General features: G+C 35.3%; 1 protein-coding gene across 2 annotated transcripts in view; it reads left to right on the top strand.

Annotated features, from left to right (window-relative positions):
- LOC129453804 (uncharacterized) overlaps nucleotides 1-11,521 on the top strand; it is a 34,081-nt gene extending 22,560 nt beyond the window's left edge. Inside the window, exons 5-6 of one of the 2 annotated variants that reach the window (XM_073861422.1) lie at nucleotides 9,220-9,287; nucleotides 11,087-11,521. In XM_073861422.1, the coding sequence (XP_073717523.1) occupies nucleotides 9,220-9,287; nucleotides 11,087-11,134 (116 nt within the window). In that variant the 3' untranslated portion in view covers nucleotides 11,135-11,521. The remainder of the gene's footprint in view (nucleotides 1-9,219; nucleotides 9,288-11,086) is intronic. The other variant, XM_073861423.1, reaches the window with a different exon arrangement.
- Nucleotides 11,522-17,624: the final 6,103 nt, after the last annotated feature.

Raw genomic sequence — 17,624 nt, 5'->3', positions numbered from 1 at the left:
ATACAAGTCCTCAACTATTCCAGCATCCACACACGTGATTTAGTAGACAAATATTCTTTCTGACGTGATGTAATCACAAGTCAAATGGATATTTTCCACCAAATTTATCCCATTAAATCTCCAGTTTGTGGTTGTTTAAGATTCATTTGAAGTCACCATTATTGTAATTAGTGTTTCCTTTAGTTAGGCATTTGTCCTTGTGCCCTTTATTGACCTAACTCTCCTCTTTTAGCAATTGCAACAGTGCTTTATTAAGGCCACTTGTTTATTGCTAGAGGAAGTAGAAAAAACTATCATGTGATCTATTGATTGCTTGTATGTCATGCATATAATTTTATATGCATAAAATTTTATAAATATTTTATGAACATAAAATGATAAAAGAACAATAAAGATATAAAGCACAAAAAAGTGATGCTCTATGCAAATGACACTGTTTTGAACAAGACTGCTGTAATGCTTTAGTTAGTTTCTTTTTTTAGTTTCTTTAGACATCAACACTTTGGATACAAATCTCAACGATGGTGACAGTAAATGGTAAGAAAGTTGCACAATTTTGTCATGTCACAATGCATGATGGGAGTTATGAATGAGTTTTCTACAATCCTGGTACCCAGCTTTGTTGTTGAATGTCACCATTGTCGCGTTTCATAGGCGGATTAAAGTGTCTGTAAAGACTACGGAGAATGTACTGTAAATTTACAGTATTTTAAAGGAATTAAAGGAAATGTCTGTAAACATAATGGAAATAGTACTGGTAATCTATTTTACTGATTTTTTTTACAGTGTAGCATTTAAATTAGACAGTTCTGAGCTGTAAAATAGATGGTACTGAACCGTCATTTGTACAACATAAACCTTTACAATAAATAATTTTGAGCTGTAAAAAATGGTAATGAACCATAAATATTACAATGTTAACCCTTGAATTTGACAGATATAAACTGTTTTAGCAACATAAACATGTTAAATAGACAGTTATAAACTGTAAAAAAAAACATTTAAAATTTGTAAAATATACAGTACAATGGGTGCAATCCCGTAAAACCAATAACATTGCTACCGTATTTTTGACGGTAAAGATCTGGCAACCACAGCTGCCGGTTTTCTACCGTAAAATGTACGGTTTATTTTTAACAGTGTACTACCTATAAAAAACACTCAATATAGAAAAGTACCAGATGTTGCTCTGAGAGCTAATATGATAGCATTTGCTAAATGGAAACATGCCGCAGAGACATCACCATTTAATTGCAAATGATATCCAGCCAAATTAAGAAAAACTTAAAGAGACATGATTGAAGGGTCACACCTTTTGATAAAATGTATACCTTGTAATGCACTGTTTATGCTTAAATAAAATTATAATAAAATTAACAAAACAATTTAAAGCTTTGATGTTTTGTATAATTTAACCCATTTAAGAAAAAATAATATTTTGCCTCTCATAGCAGTCTGATCTGTTGCATGACTCCTGGCATCGAACAGCGGTTCTCGTGGTTTTTCAGCTTCAAAAAAGGTCACTGTACTTTCTCAGGCACTGTAATGTGTATCAGATCTTTTACTTTATATAAGTTTATATTGCTTTTTGTTTATATAATTTTTATGGTTTCAGAGAAAGATCTTCTTGTTTCAGTTGTCGGTTATGTCTTTTATGTTTATTTCATCTCCCACTCTCCTCTTAACTTTCTTAGACTCCTGCCATTGGCTAACCCTCCTGTCCGTCATCCTGTTTCATCTCACCAACTCCACTTATATTGTTATCATCCCATTATCCATAAAGAAGTACACCAGACCACCCGCTTCAGCTATCTTTGTTTGTTGTGTTTACATTGCATAATTTTGTTATGGCAGTCGTGTTTTTGTTTATCGTATATGTTTTGTTGTTCCCGTAATTTTATTTCAATTTACCATTTGTGTTCCCCGTAATCCCGCCGTGTTATCTCTGGCTGGGAAAAGTGGACAGCGTGTGCGACATAGCCTACATTGTACACATTCAGTTCAAATTTCTTTATTAGACACACGCCGTGCTATACTTTGGGGCCGAGAGTGTAGTTTAGTCAGGACGTCCTTGATGCTGAATATTGTTTTTCTCTTTGACATACAGACTACTCATGAAGAACACAGCATTGGGAGTTTTGTGTACAAATTAACTTAAAATGCAAATGTCTGAAACACGCCAGATCAATCCCAAAGACGGCAAAAGTTTGTCCACCCACCTTAACGCATTTTTACTCACACAATCAAATTTACTGCCCAATTTGGCGGGACTAACATCTGGGGTCGTAACACTTTTGGAGTAGGTTTCTTGTCGTTCGTTTGGTGTAATTGTATATTCAACAGATGTCACTGGGAACCCCCCACACACCTTATCTTTGTTCTGTTGGCAGATGGCATCTGTTCATAATTTTTTTTTCTTTATACTGTAATCGAGTAGTAAATGGCCTTTAGCATTGACCCTCTATTCTGTCTCTCTTGTATTTCATCAAGTCTAGTTTGATGATAGTTGCTATGAGGCCATGGAAAGTAAACACTTAATGATGCTTGTATAAAAGACACGTCAGTGGAAATACACTTAACACATGCAGCACAATATAATGCTAGCTGAGCAGATGATAATCAAAGTGAATGGTGGTAGGGGGGTGTTAAATAGCACCTTTTTGACAAGCTACACATATGAAGATTATTCAACCTATTAGAAACTTATTTTTGGCCTTAAGTATACTTTGAATATAATTATATCAGGTTTTACATAATTCAACAAAAAAATACAGTTAAACTAGATACGTTTTTATGTATCTGGTTATGAAAATCACCTCAGAAGAACAGGTTATTAAAATGCACTTGGAGCAGAAATGTAACCATTAAGTTTCTTTTTTCTTGCGTTTGCATTGAAAATGACCTTTTATAAACCCACACGCAGAACGTGAGATGCTTTATCTCGCTCAGTTCTTGACTCATAGCGAGGCATGATGCGGTCTTGAGTATGTAGGCCATTATAGGGCATGGAGCATGTAAACTAAAGTGCATGAGCGCATGTCTATTATTGGATGTGTGCGCAGAAAGTATTGAACAATAGCTGTGTGCAGCTAGAGAGTCGAGAGTCGCTTGTATTCACGGTCGGAAAGAAACCTCATTATAGTTTTTGCCAGGAAGTGCATAAACACATGTACACAATGATTTGCTATGCACACTTTACATTAAATTACGTTTCACTAGTTCACCTGTGCATTCAGTTATTAATGATTAATGGTAAACGAACTTGGCTTGCTGTCCTCGAATGGGAGCTCTGTACCTGAGCTCTGAACCTTCAGAGAAAGCGAACCTAGGCTGGGACTCGAGCCCCAAGTTCAACCCCAAGCAACAGAACTGCAAAGAGGAAGAAAGAGAGAGTGAAGAAAGAGATGGGGAGGAGGAGGGATGACGGAAAAAATGCAGCTGCACGCGGAGGCCTGAAGGCTGCCTTATATACACCCATAATGATGATTGACAGCCTTGAATGTTTAGGCTCCTCCCAACCCTACGTTTAGAACTACATTTATGCATTCGTCAGATGCTTTTTTTCATGTAAGTGACTTACATTGCATTTGATGTTAGGGGGTGTGCACACCAAAGCATTTAAATGCAATGAAAATGCCAGGCAGACGCCAACTATAGGCGCTTGCCAGCTTTTTTCAGCTGAATGCTTTGGTTTCCATGATACTTCTGTTTTCTTTATTGTTTTCTTTTGTCCCAATGCACTGGTCAGTTGTTGTGATATTTGTCCCTCCACCTCTCCACTGTGATTGGACGGCCGAGTGAGAAGTGACATTGACAAGCTAAGCTTTTCACCCAAAGTTGAATATTTTTCTGCTGCCGTTTTTGATAAGCACCGCACTTCCATTGCATACGCTGAAAAAAAAATCATACAAAAAAACATATGCTGCCCACCAGTGTAAGCTCTTTGGTGTGCACGCATCTTTAATGAATAACAACTTTTTGCTTCACTAACGCAGTACAAATTGAGCTACAGATTAATGCATTTATCACAACAATTCAACACACTTTTATGACTCACAAAGTGTGTTTTTATGAAGCCTTTACTCCTATCACCTTAACCCAGATGCGATATGGGTACCCCTAAGTGATTTTATATGTAAGGCAGAACTTGGGAAATGGTCACATACCACAGATGGTTGAAGGGCTGAAGTGCTTTACTATAGATGGTTTCAACAACATAAACAAGCGCATTTCGTGAAAATAAGGTAACTTTTGGTAAACTCTGCTAAGAATAAATAACAACAAAATCCGTTTAAAGTAGTATATTTATATAACAAGCAAAATAAACAACACATAGATTACCTAGGAGGAAACCAAAACATTTGTTATTTTCGGTGAGGTATTTGTTCAAGAGTTCAGTTTCAGCAACTAGTCAGATCATTAAACAAACAGAAACTGGAAGTAAAGTTCGGACCAGACGCCTAATCGCGTCACCCAACCGTCACCGCACGTGCGTCCTATGAAACGGTCTATTGGGCCCCAAGGAACTGAGCATCCACAGAAAACAGACCTTTCACTGTGGACAGTGTCTTTATTGAGTTTATATGAGAGTGAATAGAGATCAACAGATTACAAAGAACAAATGGTGTATCTGTCCCCAGATTTTTGATGAGCCGAAAATGGAGGTCATAAGGATGGGGATTTTTTTAAATCTCAGTTTCATTCTTTATCAAAACAGTGATCTCTTATGGGCTTGAAACACAACATTTCACAATAGAAGATTCTTATTGTCAGGCAATGATTGGTAGCACTTATTGTATCAGGATATGATGATCTTTTGATATAAAAAAGCTTTCCAATTTTGTGTGCATGACTCATATGATGGTATGTTACAGCTGTTCATTGTAAATACAGTCTGAGTTTTAAAAAAGACCTCTGTCTCTTTGTTGTACAGGAAATGGTGGCATATACTAGAAGCCAACGTGTTAAAAACACTAGAAAGTGTGAATTATGAGGTGGGTTTAAAAGGAAATATCTTCTTGCCACTTCCAGTTGTAACACTTAGATATTTCATCAAATCAAAATAAATATTTTGAATGATTTATTAAAGGTTTGCCTTTAATATTTATTGTATAAAAGAACAGCTTGACTACTGAGGCCTTCAAAACAAGCTTAGCGTGGATTCCTATAAGCCGTGTGTTTTGGTCACTGCTGAGATTTCTAACACAACTTTCCTTAAGAACATCGGTCAACTGAACTAAAACAGCAGGTTTGTTCAAATAATAATTTTTTGTTTTAAATGTTCTGTTAGATAGAAAGAAGAGATAGACATTGACGAAAGTTTATGTAAGGTAAAAATAGATAAGATCTAAAAATGCAGTGAGACAGCAGTTAGCAACAATATTTCTTGGTTATCAGATATAGAGCAGCACTTTAAAAGCATTTTTTTTGCAGACAGGCGCATGACAGGAAGGAGAAAAGCTGCACAACACAGTAGGAGAGCAGTACGCTAGTAAAAAAGTAACTGATCATAATTTTAAAAAACTTAATAACATTATTTTTGCTCATTTGTAAATCAAAACAAGGCAACATGTTTAGATTTTGTTTTATTAGGACTTCTCAATAGTGAGCTCATGTCGTTGTACTGGGAGAGTATGAGGGACATTACTGGGCGTAACTTACAGTATAACGGTTAGTACGTGTTGCTTTTGTGTGCGCTTTTATAAATAACAATAATATTTCTAGATTTGTTTTCCTCGATTTGTTAACTAATCGCTGCATTTCCGTCGTAAATCTGCCGAAAAGCACGACAACACATGCAGACTGTGATTTAAGCGAACTGCGTGAGCTGCTTTTTTTCTTTGTGACTCCTTCAAGTTTGGACACGTCTTACAGGATAAGATTTACACCCGCTTTCGTTTTGTGGATACAACTTGAGGACGCATGGCTTCCTAAAGGCTTTTCCTTTTCCTTTGGAGACTATTATGAATTTGAAAATAATAGCGTTCAGAGAAATGGTCGTACGTGTTACGCGTTGGAATCGACCCAAAGAAACATGCTCACTTTTATAAAATGTGGAGTTTAATGATCAGAAAGCTTCTGGTGAACTTCAGGATTCATACATCGGTTTTCTTTTGTCTGTGGCTGTGTTTTACACGTGGTAAGAATTTTTTATCTTTCTTTATAGTTCTTATTATATAATTATAATTTTTGAAAAGACAGACAGAGAGAGAGAGAGAGAGAGAGAGAGAGAGAGAGAGAGAGAGAGAGAGAGAGACCGTAGTAAATAAGAAAATATGGTATATGTTCTGTCCTCCGAAAAATGAGATGAGAACACTAATATAAAATATCACCAAGCAACAGCAAGTTTATGTTATTCTAAAATAAACAAAAGTCGGTTATTTAGTGAATATTACCCAATTGTTATCCACATCTATAAGGCATGACTTTTACAATGTAGTAAAATTATTTTTTGGAAATTAAATTTAAACTAGTGTCTGTATTTGTTTCAGGTGTGTTTGGTGTTACAGATGAAGTGAAGTCAGTGTCAGTGATTGAGGGAGATCCTATCACTCTACAATCTAATATTACTGATATACAGCAAGATGTGATACTGTGGATGTTTGGACCTCAAGAGACTCGTATAGCTGAAATCAAAAAGAAAAGTATTGATATGTATGACAGTAATGAGATATTTGGAGACAGACTGAAGCTGGACAGTCAGACTGGATCTCTCACCATCACAAACATCACAATCACAAACTCTGGACTTTATAAACTACAGCTCTTCAGAAACAAAGTGACTTCATACAAGATATTTAATGTCACTGTCTATGGTAAGTAAAGGGAAAATGTTTTGCCATGACTTTGTATGATTTAGTTTTTAATGAGAAATAACAAATAAAAGAAACCAGACGCTTGTTTATCAATCATCCCTCCAAACATGAGACGTCTCCCCGACGTGCAGATCATGTCTATATTAGGTCGGTTGGTCCAGGCCCTTATCTGTATGTCTATACAACGTGCAGATCTGGTACAGTATCTGGACGTCTGACTATGACCCCTCTTGGACGTCAGGTAGAGGTCCAAAAGGGGTTCGGGAAATCAATACAAAAACATTTTATACAAATGTGGTCTATGAGTTCTGAGTCAAAAAACATAAACATCACGTGTATTTTTGTAGAAAAATTTTGTTAAGCTGATAAAATAATGTAATCTTTATATATGAATGAGTGTTCAAAAACATAGCACTGCTCATAGATCAAGTTCCACCTTAAATGCTCTCTCTCTCTCTCTCTCTCTCTCTCTCTCTCTCTCTCTCTCTCTCTCTCTCTCTCTCTCTTTAATTAACAGAGATGTATATGCTGACGTTTTATTGAAAATGTTTTGTCACCATAATGACGATCAGTGATTCCTTTAGTTGGGTAGTTTGACTCTTTGACTTTTCATAGTCGTGTTTGGTCTTTGTAAGAGTGTTTGCTAATCATGTTATTTGCTGCAAAGACAATTTGTTGTAATCAAAACTCACATGTGGATCTTACAACTTCATTCAAAGTTTACCAAGAGTAATACCACATATGTAAAGTCTGTAAATTCATTTTGTAAACCATGTAGTATTGTCTCAATTTCTCAGTTGATTTGAGGTGTCACATCCAACTTATTATTTAGGTCAGGGGTGGGCAACTCCTGGTCCTGAGGGCCAGTGTCCCTGCAGAGTTTAGCTTCAACCCTAATCAAACACAGCTGAAAAATCTAATTGAAGTCTTCAGGACTGTTTGGAAATGACATTCAGGTGTGTTCGATTAAGGTTGAAACTAAACTCTGCAGGACTGCGGCCCTCGATGCCCACCCCTGATATAGGTTCATACCACCACTGGGAAGCGCTTATATACAATTAAAAGTCCAGATTTCATTGTCACATATGCAGACATCAAGAATCAGCCCATGAATCACAACACTCTCTGGACTCATGAGTTTTATAATACGCTGGTGCAATGCATTTTTGCAACATTTAGAAAACTCACCATCATTGTGATTCATGAGCTGATTCTTGATGTCTGCATCTGTGTCAAAAAAAATCTAGACTTTAGATTTTTGATTACAAAAATTTGATTTTCACCAATGGCCTTTCATTTTTGTTCTGACAAATTTAGAGAAATTTGAAATATAAATGGTAAATGTATCTCCCTTGTGTTTTCCAGCCCCACTGCCTGCTCCTGTAATCGTCTGTAACAGTAACTCTTCAAACTGTTCTTCATCATCAGAAAGATCATCAAGTTCAAAATGTATGTTGTTGTGTTCAGTGTTGAATGTGAGAGATGTGAGTCTGTCCTGGTACAAAGGAAACAGTTTATTGTCCAGCATCAGTGTGTCTGATCTCAACATCAGACTCTCTCTATCTCTGGAGGTTGAATATCAGGATACAAACACATACAGATGTGTGGTGAACAATCCCATCACAAACCAAACTCAACATCTTAACATCAATCATCTCTGTCAGACGAGTTCAGGTAGGACTAGTGATACAAACTGCTTATCGAATCACGTAAAAATTCTATACCATAAGACAAAGTAGATATAGGAAGTACTGAGAAAGTAATCAAGCATCTGATAAGCTTGTTTTTAAATACTTCTGGTGTTTTAAAATGCACAAAAATATAAAGATCTGTGATTTAAGAGTATTGAAAAAAAATTTAGTTATACATTTTAAGATTTTGAATTCCACTTAATCTCACTTAAGACCACTTTATTATCAGACTCTTTTGGTTAAATGAAGAATTTGTGACAAATATGTTGATAAACTGAAAATCTTTGCTGGGTGTTTAAGTCCACAATTGGACAAATATTCCCAAAATATACATATTGCATTTTTAATTCATGGCAGCATATGAGCATAGACAAGAACATGTTAAATGGCTGTATATAGAGGCTATGTAACCTAGTTAGATTCACAACAGCTAAACTGAAGTAAAACATTGCAGGATTTATTTACTGTTTACCTTTTCTTTTAGCTGAACGCAACAATTCAGGTTGGATTATAGGAGTGGTTGTTGGTGTGATATTACTTATACTTGTACCTGTTGCTGTGGCTCTGGCTGTGATAAACTTTCGCAAGATCCTCGGAGTCTGCAGACAGCCAACTGAATGTAAGTATTATTTATGTCTGATCAGTTTTTTTACAACAATTTCAGATTTATATATATCATTTTGTAGTCTGAAAATTGATTATTATCGAAACAGTTCAGACTCATGAAGAGGTGATTTACGCTGAGACTACATTTTGCACACAACATTTTAAACAGAGTTTGGTAAGATATTGAAATGCAGTATGCACTGCGCATTTCTGTCTGTGCATAGAAAGCTCTGCATTTATCACAGATCACAAAAGATCTGAATTTGCTTGCAAGTGGACGAGCCACATTTGTCACACGTCTATGTGCTTTTGCTTAATGATTTTTTGTTTGTACATGATGATCAGAAAACCAAGCAAATTACAACGAAAGAAACGTATTGTGTGCTAATGGAGTTATTGATTATGGTGTAAAAATGCTATTAGCTATTACTCAAATGGCTTTTAATTGCTCACATTTGACTGATATACATTGTCAGTAGATGTCTGTTGCCTTTAGTTTCAAACTGTCTGGTATCTCCAGTTTTCAGAATGGAAGTTTTTGTTTGCATCATATATTTGTGTGTACTGTCTATAATAATTATGCAAGTATAAATACACACAGATGCAAGCATATATTTAAGAAAAATTTACATGTGTATATATATTTTGTATTTATTTTTTATTATAAATACTTACTATACATTTTTTTTTTCTTAAAATAATACATGCATATAATTATTATACACAGTACACACACATATATGATGTAAACAAAAACTTTTATTCTGGAAATTATTAGTCATGATTAATCACTTTGCAGCCCTAATGAACATGAAATTTTATGTGCAGATCGTGTGCTCTATGTTTGTTGATCAAATCCATGTTTGATGTCATTAGTTTGATGGCAATTTTGTTCAAACTGCTTCATTTTTCAGTGTCAAGTATGCTGCTTTTTAGCTTCCATAATATTGTGGCCCTAAAAGCAAAATTGTCCGATGGTTCAGTGCACTACACAAATAAAATATAAAACCAAGTGGCGCCTGCAAAAAAACTTGGTTTGACATTTTGTTTAATGCAGAATCACTTAAAGGCTATGCTTACATTAGTGCGTTTTCGTTTTTAACCCATTACTTTTGCCAACATAACACTGTCCTCTATTGGAGTGGATTTAAAGTGACAGTGCATCGTTTGCATCCTAAATAGTTCAACCAATTATTGCCACAGATTATAAACACTAACCAACTTGTTTTTAACACAAATCCTGAAGGATGTATATAATTATAAGTGCTTTGTTTTAAGCTGCCTATATGCGCAAGATGCAAGCTGTTATCCACTTGTTAAGTCATGACACAAGGAATACTGTTTCCGGGTCCAAGCATCCACTCATTTCAATAGAGGATATTAATAAAACAAAAGTTTATGAGCACTATTTATTCATATTACACAAACAAATGTATGCAAAATAATAAAAAAACACTGACAATAATTTATTAATAATTCATAAAAAATCCATGTCCACGAGTCCATGTCTGGTCATCTTGGATTTTGTTATGGAGATCAAAATTAGGATTGGGTGTTTTTTTAGTTTTGCATTATGATACGAGTGTATATCAGGGTGATTTTCGTGTTATTTTCATGCGGCATTTGAGATCATTTGGACCTGGAAGCGGTGCATGACGTCAGACTTAACAAGCGCATTAAAGCATTAAGCTCTTTTACACCTGACAGTGTACAATTTCTGCTTCAAAGGTTTCATGCATTGTCATTTGTGAATATTTTATCTTTTTTTAGAAGGCCAACATAGACAAATATAGTTTTCATTTTAAAACGCTGTGTTCAACGAAAACGCAAAAATGTAAACATAGCCATAGATTACTGCATGAAGCCAGACTGTCCAGATATATTCTGGATGATTAAAGTGATTTGATTGCAGTTTCTATAGGAATTCTTCATGGTTTGTTTATCACGCTCCAATTTCTGTCTATTTTCTTACAGAATGCTGAAGACGACCATGTAGTGTACTCAAGTGTTATTAAGAGATGACTTAAACCTCAACCCCCAATAGTATTTTGTTGGACAAATCAATATAGGAAGAGTTGGTTCCAAATTAGTTATTCTGTTTTGGAACCAAACTTTTCATATCATTCATGAGATATTTCCTGCACTGACCCACCTATTCTCAAAGGCTTTAGCTGCCCTAAAAAGTGTCAGGATTTTCTCTAGAGCACTGCTGAGTCATTTTGTTTTTTAATGAATACTGAAAATCAAGAAAGACTTGTGAATTGCATAGTGAATTATAGCTCACTAATCTGGCTTTAAACCAACTCAATAACAATATGTTCAGTTGAACATAAATGGGGTGTTAGTTGCTTAACCTGTTTACACACAACATGTTCCCACATGGTTTGCAATGCTAAGTTCATTGAAACATATACTACAATTTCAGTTAAACATTTTCTTACTGTACTCACAATGTTGAGTATAAAGTTATAATTTGATCTATCACATTTATTTATCATCAAATGCAGTATATTTGTTTGCATTTGATAACAAAAGCCTGTAGTGTTACACTTGAAATTACTAACTTGTGTTTTAACATCACATACCAATGGTTTTTATATTAGCATTTATGGTATATAAAAGCTTATATTTTTCCGTACATATGTAGACTATGTGTATGCGAATATATGCCGTCTATGGTTCATATACAGTATACAGTATTAACAACTTACTATGCTGAACCTGCTATAAGGGGTTAATGTCGATGTGGGATCAGCCAATCAGTATTAACGCATGCAATTCCAGAATTATGAGTGTAAGCTCAACTGATTGGTAAATAAAGTTTTTTGTAAACAAATGACTCTGAGGTCATCTTCTGATTCAGATATTTTAAGGGGTGTCGAACAGCAGACAAAATGGACTGTTGACAGATCTGCAGACACATTAGAAGTTTTTGGTTTTGTCATCTATTACCTGTAATAGATTCTGTTCACAAGAAGGGCTAGGGATGTCCCAATTTTATTTTAGTTGAAGGTGTAGGTGTAGGGCAGTGTTTCCCAGTCCTGGTCCTTGAGCACCCCCTACCAATTTTTTTAATGTCTTCTTATTTAAAACACATGATTCAACTCATCAGCCTCCTTCCAGAATTGTTAACATGTCTTACCATGAGTTAAATTAGTTCTGTTAAATAAGAATACAATTAAAACATTTTGGGAGGAGGTGCTCTAGGACCAGGATTGGGAAACACTGGGGTAGGGCCAAATAGCCCTTGAAACATAGATTTTTCAGGACCTTACTTCAAACAAAAGGGGTAAGAAATTTTACAACATGATGCTCATGCAAGTATAATTTAAGTCTTTTTTTAAATTAACAAAGTTTTTAATGACAAATAATCATTGATTTATGTTATTTTCAATCTTGTCATATTTACAGTCATGTTATTAAAAGAAATGTTCGCAAAAAAACGTTAAAGTTTGCTAACATATCCCGCTTTACTAATTCAGGGTTCCCACGGGTCCTTGAAATCCTTGAAAGTTTGTGAATCTGGGGGAAAAATTCAAGGCCCTGGGAAGTTTTTGAGAATATTCATTCATAGATACAGGTCATTGAAAGTGCTTGAATCTATTTTATGCAAGAAGTTTTCTGGAAAAAAATCCATATTATTTCCTGTGTAGTGTAGGATAATATCATAAAAATTCTAGACTTTTTAAGCACACGTGCTAAACTTTAAATGCTTATATCTTCTGTATGCGAATGTTGATTCATACCAAAATGCTTTTTTGCATAGTTGTGTTTGACACATGCAAACGTGTCGGGTTACGAATGTAACTGTTGTTCACTGAGAAGGGAACGAGGCGCTGCGTCTCCCTTGCCATACTTCCTGTGTCCCTGTAACGCCGTCTTTGGCAATATTTCAGATAGCGATATACTTCCTGGCTCCCGCGTCACTCTGTCTTTGTCGTTAAGCCTCACTAATGGTTGAATTTGATATATACATTCAGACGCACTTACCCCTGGAGGCGTCCCCAAAGTGTCACCACAGTGACGCAGCGCGAGTTCCCTCAAAAGGGAACTGTAACAATGTAACACGCTGTAACCTTGCTCTCCCTTGAAACGTGTCCCCACATTTAGTCCTTGAATTTGAGGGTATTGGACCTGGAGAGTTCTTGAAAGGTCCTCGAATTTGAAGTTCACTAAGGTGTGGGAACCCTGGAATCGCACAATACTACAACAACATTCTGTGCAAGCCGTGTACACAGTACGGTAAAGATACTGTATTGCTGTGTGCACTGATTTAACAGCTCCAGTGGGAAAACAATTTTGTGTGCTTGCTTGTTCAATGTTTTATTCAGTTGCTTCTTTTCTAAAACGTCAGTGCAATTTATGATGCTTTTAGTGGAGTAAACAAAAAGATTTGATTTCTGGAAATGATCGAGCCATCTGTATTATTAATATTAATGATCAATTACTGCACATAATACAGTGTAATGCTTTAATGCGTCATACAATACACACACACTAATTGGACAGTTTCTATGTATAGCATGTGTATTAGTTAATATAATTATGGAAATGGTAATAAAAGTGATAAATTGAGATCTTACTTAAATAAACAGTGAGAACTGAACTGATTATCTTTTGACTTTATTTATCAAGGACCATCTTTTTGATGAATTTACTGTTTTGCATTTTGGAGATCTGGCATCATTGCTGATACCTGTTGTTACTGTTTCTCTTTATTATTATTATCTTACAGGAAGCTGATGGACCAGTTGAGATGATTTACTGAAATGTTCTGATGAGCTAAAGATTTAAGTGCCCATTATTTTGCCTTTTGGTGTTATAGTATCATACATTGATGTTGTTTGGCTCTTTTACTCAAAGCGAGGTATACATTTTATCAGTATGTGTATTACCTTATACAAATTGATAACCTTTGCACTGTTAACGCAATGATCTTAATATAGTCATTATTATATGTAAATATAGTTTATTTACATTAAATTAACTATAATAATAGTTTATGTAAAGAATAATTGACGACGGGTCATTGAATTATAAGAAAATAATGCACACCCAAGGTGGTATTGTGCCACGCCACGAAGCGGAGGTGTGCATTATTTTCAAATAATTCAAAGGACCGGAGTCAATTATTCCATTTATACCACGGTAAGACATTTTAAGGGTAAGGTGTGCGGTTATTGAAAAATAATCAACACCCATGGAACATTTCTCAGCCAATCAGAATCAAGCATTCAACAGCCCCCGTGGTATAATATGTAAATATATACTATGCTGCCCAGTTATGCAAATAATGCATGCCAATTCATGGGTTCATCTACCCTTCCAGTTTTAATTAATAATAAATGTAAACAAACTTGGCTTGTTGTCATTGATAGAAGGGTTCAATTTAGGGACTTTCTCAAGTTATAAACCAGCTAGATGTGAATCAGAGATGATTCAGTAGTTGCCTACAAACAAGATGTCAGCAAGATTATGTCGGGACAAGTTCTTGTTATTTATCTGTCTTAAAAAAACAGGCATCAGTGTTTCTGCACCTCGAGTATTAAATGATCAGGTATTGTATGTTCTGTACACTGAACACATGTTAAAGCATGCCTTTTAATAAATTCTTAATTTTTACTTTATTTTATTTTGTCACAATTTGGGCATTAGGTTTTCTTTTTGTCTTAAGAAATATACATCGTACTATTGTTTGACAGATAAATTGATGCAGCCTCTGAAAGTTTTGTCCAAACAAAAGGGAATGATTATATTTTTTTGTCTAGTAGTTAGTTGGATTAAAACAAGTTCTAGTTAGTCTATCACTTTCATTATTGCTGTTTTTCTCAGTGTTCCCGTCTTCAGGACAAGTTTACACTTGTGCTGAAAGGCGGGAAAGCCCAGAGTGATTTAATCTCTATTATCTTCTTCAACAGATCACATTTGTTTATCATTATGGAGCCGGGTGGGGTTCCATATAAATTGTAGGCTACTATGCATGGTAAATTATTAAAATAACAAGAGTTGCTCTTTCACCTTTTTTCATTTTTATTTTATTATTTATAACATATTCAGGTATATAAATGAGTTTTACCTGTGTTATAAAAACATGAATTAATGTTTATTAGTGGATCTGAAGATTGAATTAAACTTAAAATGCACTTGATCATTGTAATCAGTGAGGCGACCAATCACGAAGAGCTGTGTCATCATCAGGGGCACGTTCAGGTTCAAACCGGTGCGCAACGTTTTGCTACAGTTTCCGGGTTGAACAACATGTTTCCTGGAAACAGTAGGGCTGCGTCCGAAACCGCATACTGTATAGTAAGTACTGAATTAGATGAAGTACCTACTTACTTGATGTTAAAACAGTAGGTACTGTATAGTATGAATCCGGGTAGTATGAATGAGATTCGGACGTACTACATCCGCCATGTTGCTACATCACGTGACATACGTCGTCAGCACGTGATGTCGTTCCAGCGCAAAAACAGCCGCATGCCTCTTCTTCTTCGTTGGATAACTCCTCTGCCAGGGCATCATGGGATAGTGAAGTGTCCATCGTATGCACGCTGCAAAATCTAACCGGAAGTAGTAGGTCATCCGGGTACTTTTCGCATACTGTTTTTCGAATACTATGTATTCGGACATACTACACTGCAAAATCCCGGGAGCCAAATCAACACTGCTCAGTGTCCACACAGGTCCACTCTCCAGAGTGTCAAAAAAGCAACACCGGAGAGAGCCAAAAGCAGCAATCTGTGACTTTATCCTCTCTATCACCATCTCTGTTTGAAACCTAAAATTGCATTTTACATCTTACTTGTAGAGTTATTTTCTTAACTTAGAATTAGATGTTGGCTGTTTCATTTAAAGTCACCATTATTGTGATCAGTGGTTGTTTTAGTTGGACTTGACGCTTGACTATTAGCTTGTTAGTTTTGTCTAACCGCTATATCTTAGTGTGTTTAAAACACATTGTTATAGCAAAGAAAAGGTTACTGTGTGATTGAATAAAAGAAAATGTCAAACATAATCTTTAAATGAACAGATTTATTAATATAGTTTTTCCTCCCTCATCAAAAGCATCATTTTCTATTAATAATAAATTACTACAGTTTAAGGTCCAGAACTCTCATAGCAGTTTATCATTCTGAAGGATTTTGGTAGTGTGCACAAAAACATTAACCGCTGAACAATGTAGATACAAAGACATCAAGAATCGGAGTATGAATCTCAACAATGGTGACAAAGAATATGGTAAAAAAGTTCATTATTTATTCATGCCGCAGTGCATTCTGGGAGTTCTTAATGATATTTGTAATTTGTTAATACCCAGCATGCATTGCAGCATGAAGTTTATCATTTGATTGTCACCATGGTTGAGATTCGTGGTCTGATTCTTGGTGTTTGTGCATCCCAGTTGTGCAGCGGATTTTTTTGTCCAAGGTTTCTAAAACTCCTTAATGACAAACTGCTGTGAAAGTGCTGGATCTCATTTACATTTTTGACAGAAAATAAAGTTTTGATTCGTAAATGGGTTGGGTGATGATCTTTGCCATTGTGTACCAACAACCGCAGAATAACACTATTAACTTGGCATGTTCATAACAAATGTGGTGCATTAACACAAAGTTAACACAACTAGGAAAAAACTAGCAGGCAAAAAGTCAAGTGTCAAGAGACCAACTAAAACAAACACTAATCACAATAAGGGTGACTTAAAATGAAACAAAACATCAACATCTAAACCTAGTAAGTGAATTGTGTTTTCTACAGCAATATATTTACTGAACATTCAGAAATAATGTTTTATTAAATAATAAAATGCAATGTTTCTCTATCATTTACATAACAATTAAACAAGTCAATATAATAAACGGCTGTTGTTTTGGACATTGTGTGGGCATTGAAACATGACATTGTCATAACGTTTAAAAATGGTAAAATGTAACATTACTCTAACGTTCAGACAACAGAAACGTTCCTAGAACTTAAAAAAAACTAGCCGCTTTTAACGTTGGCAGAATGTTTTTGGGAACATTCGGGAGCTTTCGGGGAACGTTCTTGGAGCTTTTTATTTCTAGCTGGGATAGCACTTCCTTCTTTCAATGACGCAAAATGACACTTTTTGCATCATTGAAAGAAGGAAGTGCAGCACTAAAATATTTATTTCTACTGTCTCAGGGAAAAGTGAGGGAATGATGCACAGCCATTTAAAACATGACTGGGTTTCTAACGATGCAAAGCTTAATGCAAATCGTTGAAGTGTCCCTTTAAAGCCCCCTGTGGTCAATAATTATATCGCATTAAACGCATCTTTGATTACAGAAATAACATATTTAAATGTTTATCCTGTAAACAAACATCTAATACCTTAAAATGTAACTTAATGTAAATTTAATCCTACACCATTGCACAACCAAGCCATTTTTAGGGACGTGTCTTTTCATATTTTACCCATTGTCTGTATGAATGTATGTGTCATTTTGAAGTTTATATGCAAAGTGTATGTGCTGTTCTTGTGTAA

This window comes from Misgurnus anguillicaudatus, chromosome 23 (assembly GCF_027580225.2).
Source record: "Misgurnus anguillicaudatus chromosome 23, ASM2758022v2, whole genome shotgun sequence".
NCBI classification, from domain to species: domain Eukaryota; kingdom Metazoa; phylum Chordata; class Actinopteri; order Cypriniformes; family Cobitidae; genus Misgurnus; species Misgurnus anguillicaudatus.
This window is presented reverse-complemented; position numbering and strand designations above follow the sequence as displayed.